The 25,882-nt window shown below is 65.6% G+C and overlaps 5 protein-coding genes across 5 annotated transcripts; all 5 read right to left on the bottom strand.

Annotated features, from left to right (window-relative positions):
• Positions 1 to 202: 202 nt before the first annotated feature.
• On the bottom strand, positions 203 to 1,243 carry LDBPK_050680 (sre-2/carboxylate carrier-like protein; the record flags this gene model as incomplete). Its single annotated transcript, XM_003858207.1, has 1 exon — positions 203 to 1,243. One exon carries the CDS (start codon positions 1,241 to 1,243, stop codon positions 203 to 205), a length of 1,041 nt encoding a protein of 346 aa, XP_003858255.1.
• A 1,989-nt stretch (positions 1,244 to 3,232) lies between these two features.
• LDBPK_050670 (hypothetical protein, conserved) lies at positions 3,233 to 10,780 on the bottom strand (the record flags this gene model as incomplete). Its single annotated transcript, XM_003858206.1, has 1 exon — positions 3,233 to 10,780. One exon carries the CDS (start codon positions 10,778 to 10,780, stop codon positions 3,233 to 3,235), a length of 7,548 nt encoding a protein of 2,515 aa, XP_003858254.1.
• A 1,156-nt stretch (positions 10,781 to 11,936) lies between these two features.
• Positions 11,937 to 12,908, bottom strand: LDBPK_050660 (nitroreductase-like protein; the record flags this gene model as incomplete). Its single annotated transcript, XM_003858205.1, has 1 exon — positions 11,937 to 12,908. The coding sequence occupies one exon, from the start codon at positions 12,906 to 12,908 to the stop codon at positions 11,937 to 11,939; it is 972 nt and encodes a 323-aa protein (XP_003858253.1).
• Positions 12,909 to 15,529: 2,621 nt separating this feature from the next.
• Positions 15,530 to 18,133, bottom strand: LDBPK_050650 (hypothetical protein, conserved; the record flags this gene model as incomplete). Its single annotated transcript, XM_003858204.1, has 1 exon — positions 15,530 to 18,133. The coding sequence occupies one exon, from the start codon at positions 18,131 to 18,133 to the stop codon at positions 15,530 to 15,532; it is 2,604 nt and encodes an 867-aa protein (XP_003858252.1).
• Positions 18,134 to 19,708: 1,575 nt separating this feature from the next.
• LDBPK_050640 (hypothetical protein, conserved) lies at positions 19,709 to 25,456 on the bottom strand (the record flags this gene model as incomplete). The annotated part of the gene is made up of 1 exon (XM_003858203.1): positions 19,709 to 25,456. The coding sequence occupies one exon, from the start codon at positions 25,454 to 25,456 to the stop codon at positions 19,709 to 19,711; it is 5,748 nt and encodes a 1,915-aa protein (XP_003858251.1).
• Between the last annotated feature and the right edge of the window lie 426 nt (positions 25,457 to 25,882).

Below are 25,882 nucleotides of genomic sequence, written 5' to 3'. Positions count from 1 at the left end.
TAGCGGCGGCCGCAATGAACCACACATACCCATACACGTACACACACACACACGCACACAGAAGCTAAGCACCGAGAGGACGGCGTGACCGCGGCGCATGCCTCTCCCGGCACCACCGCGTGCTACTCGCGGTTCCTGACGTGTGTGCCCACTCCATCTCTCGCCTCTCCTTGCCCCAAACCCGACAACGGGCGGAGCGGCGCTAAAGGCCCTTGTTGAACTCGACATGCGTGATGGCGTGGCCAGCGGCGTTCGTCTGCCCCTGGAAGGACGCCTCCAGCCAGCTCACCGGCACCACCGTCTTCTGCGGGAACACGGCGATGCTCATCGGCAGTGCGACGCACAGCACGCTGACCAGCGTCAGCACGTTCACTGGTAGGAAGAGCTGCGCGCGGCGCTGCACGAAGAAGCGGACGCCCTTTGTCGGGTGGAAGAGAACGTTCATGAAAACTGGTGGCAGCAGCATCAGCGGCACAGGGATCATGACGCGGCTGAGCGCTACCTGCGCCACAGCAAGGCGGCCGGCCACGGCGGACGGCTTGCCGTCGTTCAGGTCCTTACCCGTCTCCGGATCTTGCACGGCAATGCCGCGAAGCACATCGCGGAACCGAATGACCCCAAGGTTCGCGATGTTCGCACATGCCACGGCGGTGTAGGGAATCATCAGCTGCAGGAGCAGTGCCGCCGACGACGTCGACGCCGAGAGGGCGGAGGCGACCTTACTGAGCTGGTACGAGGTGCCACACGCGGTGCATGTGGCCACGACGTAGCTTATTGCGAGCTCATGCAGCGGCAGCCCGTCCTTGCCGCTGCCGTTGCAGTAGTTAAAGCCGACGTTGTACGTCTGGTTCGAGAACTGCCAGAACATGGCCCGTGCGGGGGTCTGCTGCGATGGCGCCAGCATACCACACAGGTTGATGAAGTTCATCGGCACAAACGCGGAGAACCGGAACGGCATGAGGATGGGCTTCCCCGACTCGGGGTGGACGATGCATTGCACTCGCTGCCGCGCGTCAAGGTAGTCGGCCACCTTTACTGTGGCCCAGCCCTCCTCACGGCGGTCGACACGCTCGAGGAGCGCTTCGCTCAGCGCTAGCCGCGTCGGCGACGTGAGGAGGGTGCGAGGGTCAGTCATGGAGAGAAAGCGAAGGAAGCGTCCCTTGTACATCGACTGGTCCGGCTGCAAGTCCTGCGGGAAGTGCGGCACCTCCCCGAGGGTGGCGTCTGGTCTGAGCTGCTTCATGCTGAGGAGACCACACACATGCCCTTTCGTTGGAGCTGTCTGTCACCGTCCTCCGTAGCTCGCTGCTGCGCCGTGGGGGGGGGGGAGGCGAGGGAAGGGGCTCGGGACGGCGAGGGAAGAAGAATTCTGTGGAAGCGACAGTGTGACAACCAGTGATGGCGAAGGCGAAGATAGAGGGAGGGGTGAGGTGGCGATGGTGGTGGAGGGGGAGGCGAGGTCGGTTGTGAGTGGTTGAACGACATGCACGCACACGCCACAGCGGGGGAGAGGGGCGACTCGCACCCATATGGTGAGAGAGGAGGCGGCAGGTTACAATGTACGAGGGAGAGACAGAGAAGGAAAAAAAAGGCTTACAGAAGACAAGGCAGACGTGCACGCGCGATCTCTCCCTCTTTTTCTCTTTCCTCATCGTTGCAACTGGCGAGTATTGGCGGAACCGATGCTCACAACATGTGGTCACGCGACACACACGCCTGTGCGTCGGGTGGGCAATGACATGCGCAGGGAGTATGGCGAGGGCGGTGGATGATGAGCGTGGCGGCGGTGGTCGTGGTGCGTGTCGGAGAGCCAAAGGTGAACAAGGAAAGGCCGCAGCCCAACGCGACGTCGGTGAAGGTGCGGTGCCAGAGGCCCACCATCTCCCTCTCTTCAATGGCCACAACTACGACCAGCAGCAGCGGACACCCGCGAACGCCGCACGCCGCTTACGCGCCGCCGCACGTGTGTGAGAAGCAGGTACGGAACACAATGTAAGGCAGTAAAGGGACAATCGGTCGGGTATGGGGCGACGGTGCTGCCACCTGACTCACCTGAGGGAGGAAGGGGGGCTTCGTACGTGTGTGCGTGCGTGGCAGCGGCACCGGCGCATACACCTGTTTCACTCACACCACGGACCCGCGCATCAGCTCCTCCGCCCTCCTCTTCCACTCTGATGCTCGGGGTTGCCATGCAGCTTCGAGCGGGAGGATGTCCTCGCGGCTGCCACGGCGCACACCACGAATAAAGAGAACGCAATCGCCAACGTCGACGGGCGTGCGCACCGGCTGCTTGCGTATGCTGGGACCTGCTCGGCTTGCCGTGACCGCACGCTCCAACTCAGCGCGTACAGCCTGCTGCAACTCAAGCGGCTTCTTGTTGACCAAACCGCTGCCGCACGACTCGCTGCTGCGTGTCTGCGTAGACGCGAAGCTGCTCAGCGGAAAAGTGTGTGACTGCTGCCGGTGGCGATGGTCTGGCTGCTCTTGATGTCCCAGCCGATGGTGAGGGTGCCAGGGTTGCCGGGCTGTGCCACCCCCCCTTCGCAGGTCTCGGTAAAGCGCGCAGCCAGCCCCTCCTTGGGGGTTGTCCGGAAGCAACAGGCTACTCGGAGGATTGCCGCTTGGGCGGCTGCCGTTGCTGCTGCAGCGACTCATCGTCGATGGACGCAATGAGGCCGTGCTCGAGGGACGCGTTTCGCGCAGGTGCTGCCGACGTCCGAGGATGTGCAGAGGGGAGGGGGGCAAGAGGGAAGAGGGGTCATCATCACCTGCACACGTCGCGATGGTTCTTCCTGACGTGTACGTCTGCGTAGGTGGGGCAGGAGGTGGTGCCGGGTGCCTCCGTGCGTACCCGTGACACGCTGGAGCCAGCGGCGACGACGACATCGACCATCGTGCCTCGGTGGATGCGGGCTGCGCTCAGGCGGTGCTTCTAAGAAGAGGTGCGGGAAGGGCAAGCGAAGCAGCGAGGGAGCCGTGCACAGCGCGACTCGGTCTTGCACCTTGTGCCGTGTGTACCGGCCCCGATGTGCAGGTGCGGCTGGCGTAGGCAACGGGGAGAGCGACTGAGCGGCTGCGGGCTCGGCATCGGTGCAGCAGCGCCATCCGTCGAATCCTGTTGAGTGGAAGCAAGGGGACGGATGGGCGCACGGACGGGCGGAGGAGGGAGGGTGGGGCCTCTGCGCAGGCAGGCACACAGGCATTAGGGCGGCTTGATGTGCTCACGCCTGCTTTAGAACCACACTGAGCGCCGCACCGCAAGGTGAGGGGTGTCGATGCCCTCCTGCAGGGAAGGACGTTCCGCAGCGGGCACCGCCGACGGCCATGAGCCCGACACAGATGCGGACGGTGGCGTTGGGGCCGCCGCAGCTACACTCGGTGTTGCTGTTGCGGGAAGGCCCAGCGTGAATTCCGCAGAGTGATCGTGGCGACGTTGCTGGACCGGCTGGGGCAGACCGTACTTGCGGCGCAGCTGCGACGCTAGACTTTCTGGCGGCAGCCGCGGCGGCGTGCGGTGGCCACGAAGGGCACTCGCGTGCGCATCGAACGGCGACGCGTCTGCCGCTGCTGCGTCTGCTGCGGACGACGGTGGCGTCTCGCGCCCCTCTGCTAGTGGAGACATGCTGTCCGAGAGGTGCCGCGATGGTGCCGATCGATATGGCTGCAGCGGCCGAGGCGAGACGAACGGCGTCGACGCCAAAGGTGAGCGCCACCACCGCGGCTGCACTGAGGGCGAGGCTGACGGCGGGTGCCGATGGGGGCGCATAACGACGCCGGGGAGGCCGTCTTCATCTGTGCCGGTGGTGAAGTAGGTTGGGAAGCTGTAGAGAAGTAGTGCATCCAGACCGTTGAGCTTCTCCAAGAGATCGATAGCGAGGCCATCCTTGTCGACGGCGGCGCGCTTGAAGGGCTCAGGTGTCATCGTCTGCGGCCCACCGGCTGCGTGCGACGTCTCTCGCCCCTCCCAGCACGTCTGCTTCGATGCATCGCTAAATTCCTTGACCTCGCCATCGTCGCCGCTCACCACCTCCGGCTGAAGGGAGAAGCGCACACGGCGCGGCGAGGCCGGCACAGCGGTGCATGTAGTGACGGTGGCCATTTTCTGCTGCTGCCGCTGCTCTCTTTTCCACGGTTGTGGGCCCTCCAGCGCCCGCCTCGGGTCGTCTTCGGCGCTCGCTGGTGGCTCAGACTCCGGTATCGCCTCTGCAGCAGCAGCCGATGCTAGGGCCGTACTGGCTGTCGCCTCGACGGGCGTGACTGAGCTCTGGAGGGCGTCACGGGCCACTACTTCCACGCCTGTAGAACCCGCATCGCCTGTGCTATGCGATGCATCGACGGCTCCCTCGCCTTCTGGCACAAGCACCGCTGCTCGTGCAGCTTCCACGACTTCGACCACATGCAGGTTGCGGGATGGCGAGGACGGTGCTGCAGAGGCGGCGGAACACGATGACGGCACCGGCGGAGGATATCGGTGGGACGCTGCATTGGTGTGCTTCCCCGCAGAGGGTGGACTTGCAGCAGCGTGGCCATCGGGTGCGTAGTCCACCGTGCCGGCGGCGCCGTCGATATCGTCAAGGGTGCCGTGACGGTCGCTGTCAGTGATAGGTTCGCCTCTGTCGATTGACAAGGGCCGTGCCTGGGCCGCCTGCGGCGACGCAGTGGGCGGTATAGCTAGGTCATCCACGGCCGCGGTTACTGACGAGGTAGACTCGTCCGAGGACAGCTGCGCCGCAGCGGCGGGGATGGCCGCAGCTGAGCTGCCCGACGCCACCACGGGGTAATGGCCCTTATCTGCGCCGTCAGCGCCAGGGCCGGGGTGCTGCAGGGCAGCTCCTTCCTGGCTGTCTTCTACGTGAAAGGACAGCACTGATGAGGCACTGCGGTTGCTGCTGCTGCTCTCTGCGAGATCGACATCGCCGCCGTGGTCCTTAGCGTGCTTGACTTCGCCACCAACCTCCGTGGCAGCAGCTGCCTGAGGCGACGGTGTCACCAGCACCGCTGGCGAAGCCGACGAAGACGAGCTGTCGTCCGCATCGCGCTCCCCCGTGGCGACTTCTACTTCATTTCGCATCTCCGACGCATCCCCGGCAAGCGGCCGCGCCGTGGTGTCGCCCATTGGCAGCGGCGCACTCGCGGCGGCGGCGTCGCCACACACGACAACAGCAGCCGCAGCAGCGTGTTCCTCTTCGCTCGCAGAGGCCTCTTCACGCGGCTGCTGCGACACGGATACGGTTGCTACCACAGGCTCTCTAGTAGCACCGCCGTCGTCCTCGACGCTCGCGTCTCTGCTGCTTCGTGTTGCAGCCAGCGGACTGCGACTGCCGCTCCTCTTGCCGCCTCTGTCGTTGACGGGTGCCGTCGCAGCGCCGCCTAGGGTCTGACTCGTTGGCAGCGCCGGTGCCGCTGGCGCCTCTTGCTCCTGCGTCGCCGCCGCCTTACCCATGGCACGCAATACCAGTATGGTCTCCACAATGTAGAGCCGCTGAAGTGTGTGCCTTGCTTCCTGCTCCTTCGAAACGCGCTCGCGTCGTGCATGGCGCTCCCGCCGCATCAGCCTTGTGAGCAAGGCACCGTCGATGACCACTGGGGTAGGCGTGAAGAAGTGCGTTAGCTGCGCCGGGGGCAAGGGCGCCGTTCCAGCTTGCGGCGACAAGCCGACGTCGCGGCCCGCCGCCGCCGCGTCCGCGCTCTGCGCGTGCATCGACGACAGAACAGCACCGCACGAGGCCGAGACTGACGTGATCGGCGGGGCTGCTGCAGTGTTGCCGTCGGAGCAGGCAGCCTTCTGCTTTCCGCCTGCCTGCGTCATCCGGCGACGTGAACAGCGCCGAGGGGCGGCGTAGAGGTCTTCGCGTATACGCCGCTGCACGAGCGTGGGTGCCGTGACTGGCCGCGCGTGAGCCTGCCGCAGATTGGCCGCGTTCTCACTCGCAGCAACAGCAGCCGTGTCAACACACTCGTCGGCGCCCCTGTGCATCATCGAGAGCAGCCCCAAGGTCATGTACTCGTTCAGCTGTTGCGGACGGCAGGCGGCGCACGACGGTCGCAGCGCCTGCGCGTACGAGGCTGCCACATGCGCCACCGAGGCGGTGTCGGCACCCGCTTCGTGCGTTGCATGAGGGAGAGACGCCCGCTCCATGATCGTCGACGGCTCCTGCTGCTGGTTTTGCTGGCGCTGCGGTGGTTGGTAGTACTCGGCCCGCAGCGCCGCGGCACAGCGCGCCACCTCAGCCTCCATCGTTGCATCGACCTGCGTCGGTGCCGGCGCAGATCGCCTCCCTCGCGTAGAGGACGAGGAAGCAACTCCGCGATTGCGTTCTCCCTCGACTTGCTCTCGGCTGAGGTGCTGATGAGGATACTGATGCCGACGCGCGCTGTAGTTGTGCCGCCAGTGCGCCTTCATGGACACCTCATCATCCGTGGCGTTGCCACCTTCGTCGATCTCGGACGTTGCAGGGGGCTGCGGTGCTGACTGTGCCACGAGATCTTCGAGTAACTGCTCGTATCTGCGCTGCAATGCCATCATGGCGAAGCATGTTGCATCGCCTGGCAGCTGCGTCGAGCTCGAGTGGTGCGGGGCTGCCTCGGCGTCGTCGTTGCCGCTATCCGTCGCACCCGGCCTCCGCACTGCAGCCAACACGCTGTCCGCCTTAGAGGTGTGGGAGGTATAGGAGGCGCTAGCACTAGGCCGCTGCTGCGGCTGCCCACGCACTCCGGCTGCTGTGCGGATGCGAAACAAGGACGAAGATGCCGACTGCGAGGGTGCCGTCGCCGTACGTGGCGTGTGCGGCGCAGGTGATGAGTCGTCCCTGCCGCCGCGCCCATCCACCGCCGCAGACTCCACCTCATTGGCCTTACTGCTGCCGTAGTCGTTGGGATGGCTGAGACGCGCTGAGACTATCGGGCCGTGGCAACGGTGTGCGGCACGGGTGTTGCCTGCGCTTGACCTTCTCTTGGGGGCCGGCGTCGAGGCAGTGGCAACGGTGGTGATACCCACGCGAGATGGCAGCGGCCCAGCAGTGAGAGCGGGGGTCGCCATTGCGCGGCGCTGAGCAGCGCCGCGCAATGGCTGGCGTGACGGCGTTGCCACCGCTGCTGCTGCCGCCGCCGCCGCCGGGCTCGCCGCCGCCCAAAGCTCGCGTCGCCGTCGCTCCTCTACAATGACGTCCAGCTCGCGAATATCGCGTCTTAGGGCTGCCTCGTACTGCTCCAGCCGACCGGGGGTGAGCAGGCGTGGCGGGAACGGTGCCGTGCCGCTCTGACGCGACTTCACCGCGGACCGCCGTGAGCCGGCCCACAGTTGCGACCCAGACGCACGGCGTGACGCCGCCACCGCCTCAGCGGCCACAACTGCCGCCTTCGCGGACCCGCTCTTCCGCTCCGCATCGCGTTTCGGCAGCCGGGCAAGGCTTGCTCGACCGGCATGGCTCAGCAGCTCCTGCCGATGCCGTGTCGTTGGACGCGTGCGCCACGACACGGCGAAGTGGTTCACTGAGGAGGTGACGCGCGACTTCGCGCGCAGCTCGCGACGTCGCGCTGCGAGAATAGCGGCAGAGGCTATCGGCGGCGGCAGCGGCGGCACCGCGTCACCGTGACAGTCCCTGCTGGAGGAACCGTCGGGGTCGCCTCGGTCAGAGTTGTCGTTGGTGGCATTGTGATGCCGCGCACCCTCGCAAGGGCGTCGGAAGGTGCGCGATGATTCGCCGTCGCCACGCAGCGCACGCCGATAGTGCCTCTGGCTCGCTTTCCGGCTAGCCAAAGCCTTAACACTGGCGGCAAGGCCGCGATCGTTGGCGTCGCAACGTTGACGGCAGCCCCGTTGTGACAGGCGCCGGCTGCTGCGATCTAGTCGGCCGTCGCTGCTTGCGGATCTGTCGGAGGACTGCGACTTCAGCGGCGGTGTCGGGGAGGATGGGCGGTCCTGAAGAAACTTCGACACACCGTTGGCTTGTTCCTTCTGTTGTTTTCGCCCCTCGCGTCGGTGCCGATGCCGCCGTGGTCCGCTCCGTCGCCCTCTTTCCCTGCACCGGCGACGAGGCTTTTCAGCGCCCGACGCGGATGTCAAGGGCGTAGACGAGGAGGAGGTGTCGACGTCACCGGCACTGCCGCTGCCACTGCTGCGCCGATCATCGCCTCCTGCTGCCGATGCTGACAACGAGGCGCCATCTTGCGCTTCCGCGTCATGAAGACGTCGCCGCCGCCGACGACGGTCAGGGCGCTCCGCGTCCTTCCTCTTACGCCTCCCCTGACTCTCCTCAGCACCGCCACTCGCACCCTCTACAGGTACTGCTGGCGCTGCTGCGGCTGGTGGTATCAGTGGCGCCACCCCCGCTACGCCATCGCCCCGCCCTCGATCCTCCTCTTCGTCCGTGGGGAAGTTGATGGAGTCGCCGTGCCACGAGCTCGTTATCTCGCGTTTCGGCGTCGCGCGTCCTGGCTTGACCGCGGTTGCTGATGCCGCTGCGGGGGTGACGGCCGGCGGTGGCTGCCTCTGCTTGCATCCGACCAGCGTGTCAGCGGAGCGGGGGTTGGTACTGCTGTCGGTGGTCTTCACGGTGTTCCCCAGCGTCGACATCTGCAGCGATGCCGCGACGGCAGTGGTTGTGGCGGCGTTGTCCTCGTGCTGGCGAGTTCGTCGCTGCTGCTGCGACGACGACGAAGACGGTTGAAGTGGCCGCTGTGTTTTGACATCTACACTCCCGTGTCCGGCCCCGCTGACCAGTCGCTTGAACATGGAGGACAGCCGCGACAGGCCGGAGGCGAGGCTGCTGCTGCGGGTGGATTGAATGGAGCTGGTGCTGCGACCGCTCGTCTTGACATCTCGACCCTCGCCACCGCCTTCGCCATGCTTGTCGACGCCCGACTTGGCTGCTACGGAGCTCCTACTGTGGCCGCAGATGGTTTTGGAGGGGAAGGACTTGAAGATCGAGGACGCGCTCCTGTGCTCACGATGAGCGCCTCCGCCACCGACCCGAGTCTCTCGCGGCGACGGAGTGCTCGTCGGTCTCAGGGTGTGCTCCTTTTCGTCCTCCTTCTCACGCTCTGCGTGGCGCTTGAGCTCTGCAATGATTGCCGGCGGGGCAGAGGGGTGCTGCAGCTGCCGTGGTGGCGCTGGCTGAGAGAGGCGACCGTCGCCCGCGGTCGTGCGGCCATCGGCCGTTCGCTTCACCAGAGCCGGCTGGACGAAACTGGGCAGGGGCTTGCCATGCAGGCCCAGCATGCTTTGGGACGGCGTCGACGTTGACGCCAGCTCGGCGCCGTCCTCAAAGGCTGCGTCTCGAAAGTATGTTGATTCCTTGGGCGCCGCTGTCGCCGACTTCACGACCTCGCGAGGCGTGTTCAGCGTCAGGAGTGCGTTGGACTCATCGAGTGAGAAGTCTGAAGACTGCACTCGGCGACTTGCCGCGGCTGGCCGCAACGAAGGACGGGCAGGGGAGAGGTACAGGCTTCCCCCAGAGGCGCCACGGGCCTGCTGGAGGCCCGTGCTGAGACCCAAAAGTGGCAGCGAGACGCCGCCGCGCGGCGTCACCGGATTCGCCATCGTCATCTCGCTCACGGTGCAGTACATCGGGTCGTCTTCGTTCTGCATGCTACTGGACAGCAACCTCAGGTGCGGCGTGTGGTGCTGCGGGCCCGCATCGGGTAACGCAATGCGCCCAGGGCTCGCGGGCGATGCCGTGGGCAGCGTTGCACCGACGATGTCGGCTGCGCCCGTGGTCGTCGCTGCCGTGGCCGCGGAGACGGTGTAGCCAGGGCTTGTATGGCGCGACCACGAAGGAGAGGACCGCCGCTGCTCATTCCTTGGCTGTTGCGCGGGTGGCGACGTCGGCGTCTGCGGTTTCGGTCCCGATATATCCTTCGAAGGCGCTGTGCCCGTCGTTGTTGATGACAGCGGCGGCGGTGATTCGTGCGCAGTAGCTCTCGCCTTCGTGGAAGGCGTCAGCGCCGTGCCAGGACGCTGGTGCTGCTCTTGGGGTAGTGGAAGTGCCGCTTGTTCGACGGCACTCGTACGGGACGCCGGCGCGGCAGCAACCACCGGCGCCGCCATCGTATCATCCGCGCCATCATTCTTCTCTGCCTCGAAGTTTATAGTCTCGTCTGCGGTGGTGGCGATGAGGGTGGTGGTGGTCGCCGTCACGTTGCTCGCTCTCGTTGGCTGCTGCGGTGGCACAAGCAGCTGCCGAGATGGGGCCGTCGGCGACGGTGACTGCGCCCACGCCTGGGTCGTTCGTTCACCCTCGTTGATGGCATCACCTGCGGCACCTTGCCGACATCGTCGCTTGGCACTGGCGCCGTTGCCGCTGTGATCGCTGTCGTCGTCGAGGCCCTCGCTGTCGGAGCTGCGACTCCGAGATCTCTGGAAGTCCTCCGAGTCGAGCTGCTGTACAGCTCGCACAAAATCAAGGCTCGCATCTCTTTTCAGGGAAGGGCGGACGAGGTGGCCCTTGCGCCGCAGCCCTGCCGGTCGAATTGCCTGGAAAGGCGTGATAGGCTTTGCCACGTGCGCCGAGGCAGGAGAGGCGACCGGCAATGGTGCACCGCCATCTGCCGCTTCATCTCCGAACGGGGCCGGCGAGGTGGGCGGCTGTGGCCGTGTCGGCTTCGGTACTTGTATGGCGGGCATCGGGTGGTGCACAGCACCACGGCCGGCTCGCATAATCTCGTTGTCGTCGCTGGGCGGCGACTCCGTGGGGCTGCCACCAGCCACATCACCGCTGCCATTCGACGGGGCTAAGGAGAAATCGATCGAGGTTGTCTCGGCCGCGGCATCATCCTCCATCGTGACGACTTGGCCAGGCGGGAAGGAGGGATCCGGGGGGGGGGAGGCAAGCACCAGGTGCTAATAGGGTGTGGGCGAGCAGCCGCCGTGTGCGACCGCGCCTCGCTCTCTCTCCCTGTGTGTGTCTGCTTCAAGAGCGAGGTGGGCCACACACGCACACGAAGAGCCACGACACGGGTGGGGTGGGGTGCGATGATATACGCGTGCCCGTGCTGGCGTAGCTAGCAGGCAACAGCACTCACAGATAACTGGGAGGGCAAGTATAAAGCGAGGAGCAGCAAGTGTGTGTGTGCGTGTGTATGGACTGGAGACGCTGGAAACATGGGAGCGTTACCGAGCGCGGCACACCACGCAAGCGAGAGTGACGGGTGTAGTGGTGGTTGGCGGAAGTGGATGGGCCAGCAGCCGCTCCGCTCCGACGTCGAGAAATAAAACAAAGGAAAGGGGTGTATGGCTTGGGAATGGGTGGCTGAGTGAGGAGCCTGCTGCTGCTTCAGTTACGGTGATGTGCAGTGGTGGTGCGTGTTCTAAGACGTGGTAGCCTGACGCACACGCACGCGTGATGAGAGGCACGTTGCGTGATGAAAGCGCACCGGGTGAAAGCGTGCTTGCCCGTCCTCGAGTTTGGCGTGTAGGTGTTCGAGGGGGGGGGGGCGTAAAGGCGTGAAAGAGGCCACACCGGCGCAGCCAGCAGCCAAGACAGCAGCAGCCGGTCGTGAAGGGGCGAAGGCTGGAGGGTGGCAGAGACGGGGGCGGTGTGCGAATCGGCAGCAGCTGCCCCCACAAAAGACCCGCTCCAGAGGAGAACCCCGCCTCCTTCCTCCTCCTCCCTGGTGCACCATCCCATGGCTCGCACTCGACGCGAACGAGACGGAGTGAGCTTCCTCAGCACGGCCCGCTCGCCTGCCTGCCGCTGACAGCGACGGTGGCACCGATTCTTTTTATTGGTGCTTCTCTTGTTACGTTACGCGGCTGGCGATGTGTGCCTGCACAGACGCGTGTGGCACGTGCCGACGTGCCCAGTGGAGGCGCGTGCGACTGTGAAGAGCAGAGGTGCGGGGTGTGTCTGTGCGAGAGAGGGAGGGAGGGAGACGCATCCATGGGCCACACGTAGCGTGCACCCCTTTTCCTTCTCATCTCTGGTGCCGAGTCTAAACTAGAACTTGTTCCACCGCACGGTGTGCGGCGTCGCGAAGCGGGAGCTGCCCACCTGGCGTTTCTCGGCCTCCGCGGCGGTCGCGTAGCCGACGCTGATGATGACCGGCACCGTGTACCGTTCCGCCGGCACTCCCAAGGCTCGCTTGACGGCATCCTCGTCGATGCCCTCCATCATGCACGTGTCCCAGCCGGCGGCGGCGCAGAGATTCACGAACGTCGTCGCCGGAATCATCGTCTGCTTCCACGCGTAGCCGGCGCGGCTCACCGGGACGGAGATGAGCGGCGTGCCAGCCGCCTGGCTGTACCACGCACTCACGACCGACTTCACGGCGGCCATCGACTGCATCGGACCGCCATGCATGAAGTAGTAGATGTTGCGCAGGTAGGCGGCACCGTAGAGGGGGCTATAGTAGCCCGTCTCGAGCCCCATCTCAAGCGCCTGCGGCGCGTTCCGCTCCGGCTCCGTGTCTCCAACGAAGACGACAGTCGCCGGCGCCTGCAGCACTTGCGGCTGGCCGAGCGCTGCCTTGAAGAGCTGCTCCCGCACCGCCGTGTTGGTGACGACGACCGCGTGCCAGCCCTGAAGGTTGAAACCGGTCGGGGCGCGGGTCGTCGCCGCCAAGACGCGCTTGAGGGTGTCGAGGTCTATCGGCTTCGCCGTGTCGAACTGCCGGCACGTCCACCGGGCGCGCACGACGGCCTCGACGGCGTCGAGTGCTGCGTTGTTGCTGACGCATGCTGGGGTTTCTGCACACGACGCAGATGACGACGATGCGGCGGCCGCCGCGTTCGTGCGGTTCCACGCCACGAGATGGCGCAGCGTGGCTAGAAAGCCGCCATGGCCACTGCTGGTGTTGCTGTCGCGCTCCTCGTTGCCGCAGGTGCCGGCGGCCTCTCTGACTCGAGGGGTGAAGGCGGCAGGGCGGGCCCCTGCTGCAGCCAACAGCAAGCGGCGACTGCGGCGAAGCATTGTAGTTTCTCTTGCTGCTTTCCCCGGTGCCGCAGATGCTGAGCGAGGCCCAGGAGGGTGGTGGCGACGGCGGCGGAGGTTCTACGCCGGCGTGGCTGATTGCTTGCAGTGACGGTAGTGGTGCCGAGAAGTGTCGTTGTGTGCGAGAAGAAGTACGAGGTAAGAAGAGGGAGCACGCACCACATGGAGGCCCACTGACGCATCGGCATATGCACATACATGAGCGTCTGTGCTTGCACGCGTGCCGGAGCCGCTCGCAGCGTGCGGCAGCGGAGAGTAAGAAGTAAGGGGCGATTCCCTAACAGGCGGTGAACGCCCCCTCCTCCTCTTCTCTCATCCCTGACACGTTGGAATCACTGCGCTTGCGAGCGGGTGTGTCGTCGTGTCTGCGTGTCTGCGTAGGTTGCCAGTGTAGACCGACGCCCGACGCCCAGTGCCTTGACGCTGGTCTTGCCGTAAACCACCATCACATGACTTTGGTGAGGGTAAAGACATCCAGACAAGGATGGTAGGGGGGGGGGCTGATGATGATGAGAGCGACAGCGGTGAGGCTGGCGCAGAGGCACCCTAGTATACACACACATAGAGATACAAAATTCGGATGCGTGCGAGGAACACGGGATAGGGATGTCTACATGCCTGCATGCATGCGTGTGCCCGAGAGAGAAGGGAAGGGAAGGAGGGCAGAGACGGGAGCCCTGGAAACGAAACTGTCTGCTGACGGAGACGCACGCGCAACGACTCAGCTACGCCACAATACAACACACCTACATGGCTGAGAATGCTCCTACACGCTGCTGCCAGGAACAGACACAGACGTACACATTCACGTGAGCGCACCATCCACACAGGCGCTCACTCGCACAGACCCATCAGACGCAGACGTGGGTGTGCGCGCGCGGGTGAGAGGGCATGACCAACTTCCAACAGCATGGCGCAACGGAACCGCCATGGGAAGAGAGGCAGAGAGAGGGAGCGGCACGCTTTTCCGCCTCCCAGCGTGTCCGTTTCTTTGCCACACCGTACGAGTTCAGCTCAAACCCCACCACTCGGTCCGGTCACCAGGCCCCCCTCCCCTTCCCCCCATCCGCGTGGTGCGAAGCAGCCGTAGGCACACGCGCTAAAGCAGTGCGCTGGCGCAGCCATCTGAGCGCGCGGGCGTTGCCCTCGAACTTCGCCCCACCCCACCTCACTTCCCCTCCCCTCCCCTCCTTCATCCCATTATGCAGGCCGCCATCCCAGGTGCATCCACCCCCTCGGGGCGGCGCAGGATCCTCACCACCAAGTAGGGCACAGTGTGAGGGCCGGGGGTGGGACACGCTCGAGCCACGCTGACACTCTGCCCATCACGTGGACGGCACAGACACGTGCTCGCCCTGACAGGTCGCCCCAACACAACGCCATCCAGGACCTGACACACTGCCGACAGCCGTAGCGGTACATCACACTGACCTCCCCCTACGTCGCAGGTGTTTGGCCATGCCACTACCAGAAGCGGCTCGGGATTTGGCATGAGATAGAGGGGGTGGAGGAGTGCTTGAGCCTTGTGATCCCGCGCACTGAGGGGCGCCGTGCGTGTGGCCCTCGCGCCCGCTCCTCCCTCTCGTCATCAGGGGAGAAGGAACAACGAGAACAGAAATGAGCGGCCTGCTCTACCCACGGGAAGACGAAGCGGGCGGGGCTGGGAGGCGCGAGACGATAATGGCAGTGATGATGGCGGTGGCTGTGTTGGCCGCCCCTCTCCTCCTTCTCCCACCGAGCGCGTACACCGAGACGCACGGAGGCCTGAGAGCTACAAGGCGGCCGCGTCCTTCCAAACCGTGCAGCAGGTGTACCAATCCGTCTGCTAGCGCGCCTTTCGACGAGGGTGATGTACTGATGGACACATCCTCGGGCGCGCCGGGGACACGCATGCCGCCGAGGCGAAGCATCGCGCACGCATGCACACACAACATGGCGCGGGGCATGTCCCTTGCGCCTGCAGGAGATCGGCGGGGGAGAGCGAGCGGGCGGGAGGTCGAGCAAAGCAGCGGCGAAGACAGAACCAAAAGCAAGGTGTTGTTTGTGCGTGCGTGCACGATGCGCGATCACGTGAGCGGCGTGCACCCCCCCCCCCACCGGCGTCGATTCTCCCCCTCCTCCTCCATCTCCTCGGCCGCCCTCTCTCCCTCCTCACATGCGCACACGTACCACCACCACATCCCATGACATGGCAACACACCCGTGCAACCGAACACCGCGCGCACTCGCACCCTTGGCGACGTTGTCGCGTGCACGACATTAATCAAGGCACAAGTCGTGAGGTCGGTGGGGCGGACGGCGACGCGGTACGCGCGAGAGTCTCGAGCGCTGCCGAAAAGTAAAACCAAGTGAAAAAACAAAAAGCAACGCACACCTACACACACATACGCGTATGGAACATCGAAGAAGGGCTAATACACATCAGCAGAGTAGAGTAGAGTAGAGTAGAGCAGAGCAGAGCAGAGCAGAGCATGCGCGCAGTGTGCACACTCGCACGCGCACGGATGTCGACTTCCGTGACGCTCCCCACCCCACATCTCCCCCCACCACACACACATACACAGGCTCGGACATACGCATTATGTCTCCCTCTCGCCCAATTAGAGCTCCGCTAGCGTCATGCCTGATGCGCAGCTCACGTGTGGCGCGGAGAAATGGGTCACTGGGCTGTAGTTGAGCGCGATCGAGAGACCACCGCATGCCGTGCGCACGGTGCTCAGACGCAACGCCGGTGGTGCCGCTGCTGCAACGGTGCTCAAGAGGGTGTTGACAGCGTCACTATTGGTGGCCGTCCAGTCGAGGAAGCGCTCGCGCGTGCGGTCGGATTTGCGGGACGCTGACGCACCACAACCGCTCCCTGCAGACTTGCCCATTGCCTTTGCAGCCTTTACGTGCAACGTCGACCGCATGCGATGGCGGCGTCGACCAGCCCCCGCCCCCTCTGAGGCCACACACGCGGAGAGGCAGAGATGACCGGTGCCCTGGCATCCGCAGTACATCTCAGCCGTGCTGGGCAGCTGTTGCGGCTGCAGCTGCGGCTGCGGCTGCTGCGAGGGCTGGGGAAGCAGCAGCGGCAGCCGGCTCTTGGACGCGCTGGGGTCCGCCGGCTTCACCGCTGTCGCAGCCGTCGATGGCGGTGGCGACGAGGAGGTGCCGTACTGTCGCTTCTGTTGCTGTGCCGTTGCCTCGTGCACGCAGTGGTAGTGCAGTATGCCAGCGTAGATGCCAGTCATCGGAGACGTCTGGCGCGGTGTGCACCAACAGGGCTGCAGGGGGCGGTCTTCCACGTCCTCCAGTGCCACGTTTGCGAAAGCCGTCGCGCCACCAGGGAGCACCGGTGCAACGAGCACCTTCGACAACCCATTCGGACGCAACACAAAGCCGTCGTCGGCGTACCACAGGGATCTCGTTTTCGTCACCGATGCGCTGTGCGCGCCGCTGCGGTATCGACTGACCTCGGCGCACGGCGGCGCGTGAGTGTCAAGCTGCACAGGTTGCAGGCGACGGCGAAATGCCTCGGCGTCGGCCATCACAGCGGCGAGGCGCTGTGGTGTTTCGAAGCGAGCATCACGCAGCTCTTGCGGTGTGCGAGGGTGCTGCTGCTGCTGCGCCGCGTGTCGCCCCGATGCGGGACTGGCTACGCTGCCCGTGCTCACCGCGGGGGTGGGCCACCGACGGCGCAAGTGCATCGGGGGAGACGTGCGCGGGCGCGGCGCATCCGTTGCCTGCGGGGGTGGCGCAACACTTGCCACATGGCCGTCAGTCATTGCAGAAACACCCTCGAAGGACCGCCGCTGGTGGCCGGCGGACGAGTTGGCAGCGGCCGCCGGAGACGGCACGGCACGGCCACTGTGAGGGTTGCTGCCGCCGCAGTCCACCGCCGCAGCGGACGTGAAGAGCTCTCCGCTGCCGTCTTGGCTGTGTGCTCCCGCGCCAGCAGCAGAGGCAGAAGCCGTCTCCCGTTCTGCGAAGGCGGCGACGTTCAACTCGCTCGCGCCGTGGCGTTCGTCGACGCGCGGCCTCGGAGGCAGCCGGATGGACAGCACCGCCTTCAGCTCTCGCATCACCAACGGTGCCAACACACGTGACCCGTCCAAGTCCTCGGCGAGGTAGCGGCAGCGGTTCACGTAGCGGGCCCCCTGGGCAGGTGTGAGGTGCTTCTGGATCTCGGCGAGTTGCTGCTGCTGCTGCCGAAGCTGCTCAAGGCTCACCACGTCGGCAGCTGCCGCACTTGTGATCACCGTGCCCGCATTGCCGCTGTTATCGTCGTTGCCGTCGCCGGTCGCTGCCCCTGCCGCCGCGCTCTCCGGGATGAGGGTGTGTCCGGAGCGGAAGACACCGTCGGGGGTGCACGCGTACTCAAGACGCACCTGTGTCGCCGGCGCCTCGCCCTCTAGCTCCAGCTCGCACAGGGTGGTGTTTCCGAGGTCCGTGACCAGCTGCAGGGCCATCTCCGCACTGCGCGAGGTGCACGCCGGGTTCCAGGAGAGCTGCAATGTGTGCAGGGTGGTGTTGCGGGGGTGAACAAGGCCGGAGAGCAGCTCGCGCACGTCGTGATCGTTCAGATCGCAGTGAAACAGTGCCAACTCCAGCAGCGCCGGGTTTGTGGCGAGATAACGGCCAAGCCGTGCAGCCGCCGTCGCGGCATCTCCGAGCTCTTCATCGACACTCACGGTGGACAAGTCCCATTTCTCGCTGCGGCTGCCGTTGTAGTCGTCACTGCGCGCCGATCCGAGCATGTTGCCGCTGAGCTTTAGCACCGCCAGCAACGGCAGACCACGAATGGCTTGGAGGAGGGGCGCCAGCACCTGCGGTGTCAGATTGTTGAAGCTCAAATCGAGCACGCGGAGCCGCGTGTGCCGAGACACAACAGAGAGAAAGGACGGCAGGTCGGGCATGCTCGGGGACGTGAGCGCGGCATCGCCAAGCCGGTAGCCAGAGAGGTGCATCTCTTCGAACGGCTTCAGAAGCAGCGCGGCCGCCTCTTCCGCCAGCGGGTCGCTGAGCGGTGCGCTACTCGAGGTGTGAGCACTGCCTTTCGCGTCATGCGCGTCAGCGGCAACGTCCTGCGTATGCTGTCCTTCCTCTTCTGCTCTGCCTGCCTGAAACGCGACCGCGAGCGCCGCGACCAGACGCCCTAGTTCAGTGCGCAGGTCCGCCACCTGCTCCGTGGAGAGACGGCCACCCCTCCATCGCGGCTCCATCAGCGGCCTATTCAGCGCTGGCGGTGGGCATGGTGCTGGCAGCATGCCCGCTGCTGCTGCCATGGCAGCGTCGCCGACGCCCGCGGACGGGTGTGCGCTGGTGCTATACTTATGCCCCATCGGCTCTTCAAGCTTCACACGCACACGCACACGCAGAGGTCAGTGCTAACGGAGGGAGAGCAGCGATGATGATGATGGTGATGGTCGTGGCGGCGGCCGCGGTGTCAGTGGAGAAGGATGAGCCGGATGCCCAAGGAAATGCCTGCACGCACACCGACCGTGCGCAGCTCTTCCCCAGCTTCTCGTGCACAGCGGCAGCGACGGCGTACTTTCTCCACTGCGTCGTCGCTTCCGCGTCCGTCGCGGATACGTTCTAACGGTGGGGCGGCTGTGCGGAAGTGGCGGCGGGGCGAAAGACAGAGGGAGGCGTCGAGAGTACGCAGCAGATGCTGCCGCGAGGTATTTGACGGGTAAACGTGTGCGTGTCTGTGCCTGTGCGTACGTGAGATAGAGATTAAGAGAGAGAGAGAGACTGGCCCCTTGCTGCCTGCTGGCTGGGGGGAGGGAGGGAGGGAGGGAGGAGGGGTAGAAGGACGGATGCGTGAGGGAGTGATAAGCGCGCAGACGCGTAGCGGCAACAACACCGAAAAACACCGCTGCAGGCGAACATGCTCACCGTGGCGCACGATCTTGTGTGTGCGTGCGTGTGCGCGCATGTAAGCTACCTCGATCCAGAGCGTGCGCCATCGCTACCGCTAAGGACGGCAGCAACGAACGCGTTCGTCTCGGGAGGGGTTCGGGGTTGGAGGGAGAGCGGGATCTACGGGGGAGGAAGGGCGAGCAGCAGCGCCGCCGCCGACAGCGGGCGATGCGAATGCCGTGGTCGGGAAAAGGCTGAGAATCAGAAGAGAGGCCCCGGTGAGCACTCATGCCCATCACGGATGCAGCAGAGCAACCACCGCCGCCACAGGCGGAGTGCACCGAGCGATGCGAGATGATATGTTGATGAGCCAAGGTGGACTTCGAAGGACCGTAACACGGGCATTTACATCTGTAGGAGATATGAAGGTCGTGCTCTGAAGGAAAGGCGGGAGGGAAAGGAGGGGAAGGGCCACACACGGTTCCGAGAGACGTCCTCTCACAGACGCACGTAAACCTGTGTGTGCTCGCTTGTGGCCCAGACGCACGCGCTCATCACTGGGGAAGATAAGATGCTGCCACAGGTGCGCAAGGAAAGGGAGAGCGCGCGAAGTTGACTTGCCCGAGTGTGAGGTGTGTGTGCGTGTGGGTGGGCGAGCCAGCTTCATGTACATCGCACGCCACGGACCGCGACAACGGCAACGAAGCGCGAAATAGAGACAAACCTACCAGCACACAGAGGGAAGAGGAGGAGGGTGCGACGCAGACGTCTGTCTCTCCACAGAAAAGGGGGTGGGGGCCGTGGTCATGGCGGGGGCGGGGCGCACAGGGACAGCCACGCGACGAGGACCAGGGTCAGCCCCCTCCCCCTCCCCCTCCCACTCGTGCACTCACGCCGTTCTCATTCTTCCGCCAGCCTGCTACCTCCGTGCTTGTCTACATGGTCCTCAGGAGCTCTCGGGCAGCGCCGACGTTGCCGACCTCCGCCGCCAGCAGCAGCGCTGTCCGTCCTTGTCCATCTGGCAGCTGCACGTAAGTCTTCCACTCACTCGCGGCGCCTGAAGAGGTTAAGACGCCGTCGCTCGGCTGCAAGTCGCGCGAAGCCGGTACTGCTGCTGCTGCTGCCAAGCCGTCCCCACACGCTGTACGCATGTGGGCGCTGGTGCTGCCGATGCCCTTCATGGCGAGGGCAGGACATCCCCAGTGGCGCGACTGCTGCCAACGCTGCAGCTGAGCCGTTATGGAAGACCCCTGCACGAGAGAAGCAACCAAGCGCTGAACGGAGGAGTGCGGCGCCGCGGCGCTCCCGATGGCGTTGCTCATTGTCTTGATCGTCTTCATCGAGAGTGACGGCAGGACGTCACCAGCGGCGCGACGCAATGGTGTCCCCTGCAGCTGCAGCGGCAACGAGGGCTTTGCCGTCCCGGCCGCCCCGCTGCTGTCGGCGGCGGCGACCGCACTACGCAGCAGCGACAGCATGCGTCGCAGCCGCGTCGCCCGCTCCGCCGCCACCACCACCACCTCCTCCTCGTCGTCGCCCTGTGCGTGTGCAGGGACGGCTGTGGCGGCGGTTGGCGAGGCGGCCATCAACACACACGCATGCAGCGGCGTGCGGCCCTGCATGTCCACGGCAAGAGCACTTTTCGGCGCCTGCTTTAGAATGTACTCCATCGCCTCTACGAAGCCGCTCTGCGCCGCCGCGTGCAACGGGGTGCGGCCATGCGCGTCGGAGAGGTGCCAGCACAACGAGAGAACATGATCGTCGTCACGCGTGCCGTCGAAGAAACCGGCCGCCACAGCAGCGATAGCTGAGTTGGTGCGTGTCGCGGCTTGCAGGTCTTCGAGAAGCTTCAGCACAGCCGGCATACGCTGAAGGGCAGGTGAGGAGCGACTGCAGAGAACGTGCAGTGGCGTCTGCCCCTGTGCATCCGTCAGCATCCAGCACTTCTCCGGCTCCAGCAAGTGGTCCGCGCACTGCCACTGCGCCAGTCGCTTCAGGAACTGTTGATGTTCGTCCTGCAGCACGTCCTCCTCGGCGTCGCCGCCGGCGCGACTGTCAGGCACGAGCTCTTCCCCCGTGCGCGACAGGCTCTGATCTGCCCCCGCCTGCTCTACACTGGCAACGCTGCGGTTGAGGGCTTCATGATAGCCAAAACTGCTGTTCGCCAGCAAGGATTGATCGTCGGTGGGGCCATCAAAGTCAGCGGCGCTGGAGCCGCGATCACTCTCGGACAAGGCGGCGGCAGCTCTCCACGGCTTGCGGCGAGGACCCGGGAATGTGCTTATGGATCGGCCTGTCGATGAAGGGGATGGCGAGGAGCGGCGTTGCTGCTGCTGCTGCTGCTGCTGTGCGCGTCGCTCGCGTACGCGACGCTCAAAGTTCTTGCGTCCTGCTGTGGAACCGCCGCTGCTGCTGCTGTGGCGCCCCCTGGCACTACTGCCACCTCCCATGCTGCCGCCAAGGGGATAGTTGTCTCTTGGTGCGTCTCCGTCCATCACGTCCGCGGCGTAGGACGGTGCTTGTTGGTGCCTCTGCTGCTCCTGCCGCCGCCGGCGAACTGCACCGTAGCCGCCGCCGGCGTCGGGAGTCGAGTAGAAGAGGAGCTGAACAATCTCATCGTCGTCGGCCAGGCTGCTCGCCGCGAGATGCAAGGGTGTCTGCAGGTGAACGCTACTCTGCGCGTAGGGCGTGGCGCCATACTGCAGGAGAACCCGAACAAGCGAGGTGCGACGGAGGCGGTGCTGCTGCTTCTGCTCTGCTGAGCTCGCCTGCAGCGCAGACGCAGGCGCGGCGAGCCGGAGCGCGAGAAAGAGGGGCGTCTCATTCACGTCGTCGACCTCGTTCGGATCCGTGTACTGCGACAAGAGCAGCTCCGCCATCTCCACGTTGCCATCGGCGACGGCGCGGTGCAGCAGCGCACCGCCGTTGGCCAGCCCGCTCGGCCGGAGCGGGCTGGCCTGCGCCTCGGAGAGCAGCACCGAGACAATGCGCAGGAGCCGTTCCTTCTGCAGCTCCTGCGCCTCCGAAAGAGATGCCGAGGAGGAGGTCGACTGCTGCGGTTGCTGCTGCGCCTTGATCGCCATCTCTAGCGCGGTCATGTGCGTCACGCTCTCTACCGCTTCCACGTTAACAAGCAGCTCCGGGTTCGCGATACCGGTGAGACCCGCCAACGACGGCTCGCCCGCGCTGTGGGAGCCGCCCTGACCGTGGTGACCGCTCCCCGGTGCCAAGACGCTGCTGCTGCGGCGGTGCGCACCGAGACGCGTTCCACCGCGCGAGGAGCGTCCTGCCGAACCACCCCCGCTGCTGGTGCTAGCGAGCAGCTCCGCGAGGACGTCCACCGGCTGCCCGCGCCCTACTCCCGCGGCGCTGCTCATCAACTGGTTCGAGTGGCGGATGAGCAGCTCCACAATGTCGGCGTGCCGCTGCTGAACCGCTACGTGCAGCGGTGTGTATCCGTCCTTGTCTGCCTTACCGCACAGCAGCGTCGCGCCCCCGAAGCGGATGAGGCGCTGCACCGCCGTCGCGTTGCCGACGTAGGCGGCGTAGAAGAGCGGAGTGCGGCCCGCCATATCGATGGCGTTGAGATCGATGCGGACGTCCGAAGGCCCTGCGGCAGCGGACGATGCGCCGGCGACTGCCGACGCGGCACCGGTGATCACGTCAGGACCGGGGTTGCTGCTCAGGCGGCCCTTGCTGTTGCCGATGGCGTTCGGCGCCAAAACCTGTGGTGAGAGCAGCAGCTCCAGCACCGACTGCGCATGCGTGCAGAGGGCGGCATAGTGTACCGCTGTCGCGCCTTGCGAATCGCGGTGCATGGGGTCGACGCGGTAGTCGACCAGGAGGCGGCGAATCAGCTCGGGGTGGTAGTCGAAGATGGCGTGGTGGAGGGGGGTGAGACGCATCGGCAGTCGTGCCGGCAGCACGTCGCCCCGCTTCTGCCGCCTCCTGCCACGATCACGTTGCTCCGAGGCGGGCGTGATCGTCGCCACCGAGGCGGAGAGGGGCGTGCGGCTCGCCTTGTAGCCGCCGGCGTCGGCAACGCTGCCGTCATCGTCGTCGTACCCGTAGTCGTCCTCGCCGTCAGCGTTGCCGCTTTCCTCCACGCCGCCGTCGCTGATATCGTCATCTTCGGCCTCGTCGTCTTCGTCGGCCGCCGACGCGAACCCGCGGGCGCCACCGCCCCACGCGCTGATGGACGTTTGCCGCTCCGAGAAGAGCACGTAGGGCAAGTCCAGCTCCTCGTCCGGCACAAAACCCTGCATTACTGCGCCCGCACGCAGCAGCGAGTCCAGCACGTCGGCTGTCGTCGCTGTCGGCGGCAGGAATGACCACCACGTGCCGACCTCGCAACCCCCCAAGAAGGACTGACGCGCTGAGGGGCGCGACGCGTTGCCGCCGCTGCTCTTGCTGGCCGTCCCTTGTGCTACCGTGCCGTGGCTCACGTTATTGCTTATAAGACGGAGATGGGCTGCCGGCGAGCCCGACGCTGCGCCGCCTGCGTTCATGAGCGTCGTGATTGGCGTCGGCGGGCACAGAATCATGTTGCGCTGCACCGCCGTCGACAGCTGCGCGAAGCGCACGGCGTTGGCGGAGATGGTGCTGCCGATGCTGTTCACGAGGTTCGCCGTGGCCGTGTTCGTCGCCCCATCCGTCGAAGCACTGCGCACGGCGGCGGCGATGGCCAGCAGGGTCTGCACGTACCGCGGGTCGTTCCGTGCCGTGCCGTGCCGCAGCAGCGACGTCAGCGCCGACTCCCCAAAGGCGTTCTCGAACTCCAGCGACAACCCATGCTCCACCAACGTCCGCAGGACGCTTGGCTGCGCGGCGGCGTAGTGCACAAGCGTGTAGCGGCCGTCCGCCGAGATCTGCGTGATCGAGTCGCCTTGGCGGAGCAGCGCCTCGACGCGGGCGACATCGCCGTGGGTGCAGGCGCGCGCTAGGCGGGTGTGCGATGCGTTCACTTGCCCATCAAAGGCCACATGCGCACCGTAGAACGAAAGGAGCCGCACGGAGAGCGTGTCGCCACGCTCGAGCGCGAGCGTGGGGGCGGAGCGGCCACACGTGTCGAGAAGATTAAAGTTGAGCCGCGTGCGCTGGTACAGGTCGTCGGTGACGACTGCATCAGCGGCGTCGCACAGGCCGGCCAGGCTCCACCAGTTGCAGGGAGCGGCAGCGGCAACGACGACCGGTGCCGCGGCGCTGCCCGTGGCTGCCCCGCCGCCGAGCTCGGCTTTGTCTTCTTTCTGCTGCTGCTGCGGGTACACGCTCATGAGGATCGGCAAGCCGTGGTAGCCGCCGGTGCTCGTCTGGCGCTGCCGCAGGACTTGCTGGAGTGCGGTCAGCACAGCCTCCGCCGCAGACGGCGACACGAGGCTGGTGGCGCTCACGGGCCCAGCTGCCTGTGCCGGAAGGACGGCTGTGGCCGGCTGCGCTGCCGCCGCGGAGCCGTAAGTGCGGGCGGTTGCAGCGGCGTTGCTCACAATGTGACTCTTGCGCGACTGTGACACACGCGGAGTGGCGGTCGGTGATGGCAAACCATTCGGTCCGGCGGCGTCTGCTGTTCCACCGAGACGCTGCTGGTGCTGCCACCGCATGACACCAACGATCGTCTCCGCCTCGACGGCAGGCAAGAGGGTGCAGGGAAGCGGAACAGGAAAGAGGTGCGGCAAGAACGCCGTGGAACCCTCAGCGTGGGGCTCGCCCGTCGCCAGCTGTTGCTGCAGCGGCAGCGGTAGCGACGGTGAAACAGGCGCTGCGCCGGCGGCGGAGTGGACGGCGGTGGCTGCGAGGAGCAGCAGGCGTAGAAGTTGAGCGTGGTCTCCGTGGGCAACAACGTAGTGCAAGACGGAGCCAACGATGGTGCTCTCCTCGTGCCTTGGTGCCTCGGGCGGGTTCACAGCGGCACCGCCCGGTGTGCCGGCGGCGCTGACGAGCGCAGACCCACCGGCCGCCGCCGTAAGGGCTGTCCCGATGACCGACGCCTTCCTCTTACCACTGGGCTGCTTGCCTTTCGGATCCGGGCTGGAGACGCATGTGTTCTTGCGGTGCCCACCGCTGTCGTTCGCCGACGCCCCGTAGGCGGTGCTGCCGCCGCTCTCGTTTTCGCTCACGTCCGTGCCAGGCCGTGCAGCGGTGAGGGGGGCTACAGAAAACGAGAAGGTATCGTTGACGCTCGCGCCGTGTTGAATGAGCACCTTCATCACCTCCAGCGCGGCTGGCGTGTTAAGGCCGGAGAGCAGCATCGCCGCCAACGGAGGGAGACTGTCGGGGACCGCTGCCGCGGCAGCAGGCAGCGGCAGCGACGAGCCGCTCAACGGGCTCTGCTGCCGCGGTGGTTGATCCCCACGCAGCTGATCAATGACGAGCGGTTCTGAGTGAGACCGGGCCTCGGATGAGGCTTGCTGCTGGAGCTGCAGCTGCTGAATGATGGGGCCCGTGTAGTAGCTCAGGGGCGGCACTTCGCGCGCGTTGACTGGGTCGGCGCCGCGCTCGATCAGTTTCCGCACCGCCGCCGCATCGCAGGCGAGGCAGGCCTCCATGAGTTGCTGGTTCCATGTGTGGTGGGGGTCCTCGCGCACGTGCTCACCGCCGCCACCAGCGTTGCCCTTCCGTTGGGACGCTGTTCCCGCTGCCGCCTTGGTGGCCTTCCGCTTCTTTTCCGGTGGCAGCGTCGAGGCCATGGCGTTGGGGAGGTGGTGGGGTGGGGTGGGGTTGGCGAGCTTGCGGCCGTGTGCTTTCCTTTTCTGTGCGCGTGTCTAGCTGGCAGCCACCGGGTGGGGCTCGTGCTGTGCTCTCCCAAGTCTTTCGCCCGCGCACTCTGAGGCGGTTGCGGAGACGACCACGGGAGGAGAGAGGGAGGAGGGAGGGCAGTGCACACAGAGGAGAAGAGGCGCGCTACGCAAACGCATGTGAGGCGCTATCAAGGGAAGGGAAGGATACAAGAATGCGTGAGACACGGGATCGATAGAGGGCATGAGGGGAGGGGGGAGGGATAGAGCTCGCGTGGCAGATGGCAGATGACAGAGAGAGGAGGGGGTTGGGTCAGGTTGGGTTGGCAGTTTCCAGAGCTGCTCCGAGAACAGCAGCACCACCAGACGCCGTGAGCG

This window comes from Leishmania donovani, chromosome 5 (genome assembly GCF_000227135.1).
Source record: "Leishmania donovani BPK282A1 complete genome, chromosome 5".
NCBI lineage: Eukaryota > Euglenozoa > Kinetoplastea > Trypanosomatida > Trypanosomatidae > Leishmania > Leishmania donovani.
The sequence above is the reverse complement of the archived record's forward strand: the minus strand, read 5'-3'. Positions and strand labels throughout refer to the sequence as shown.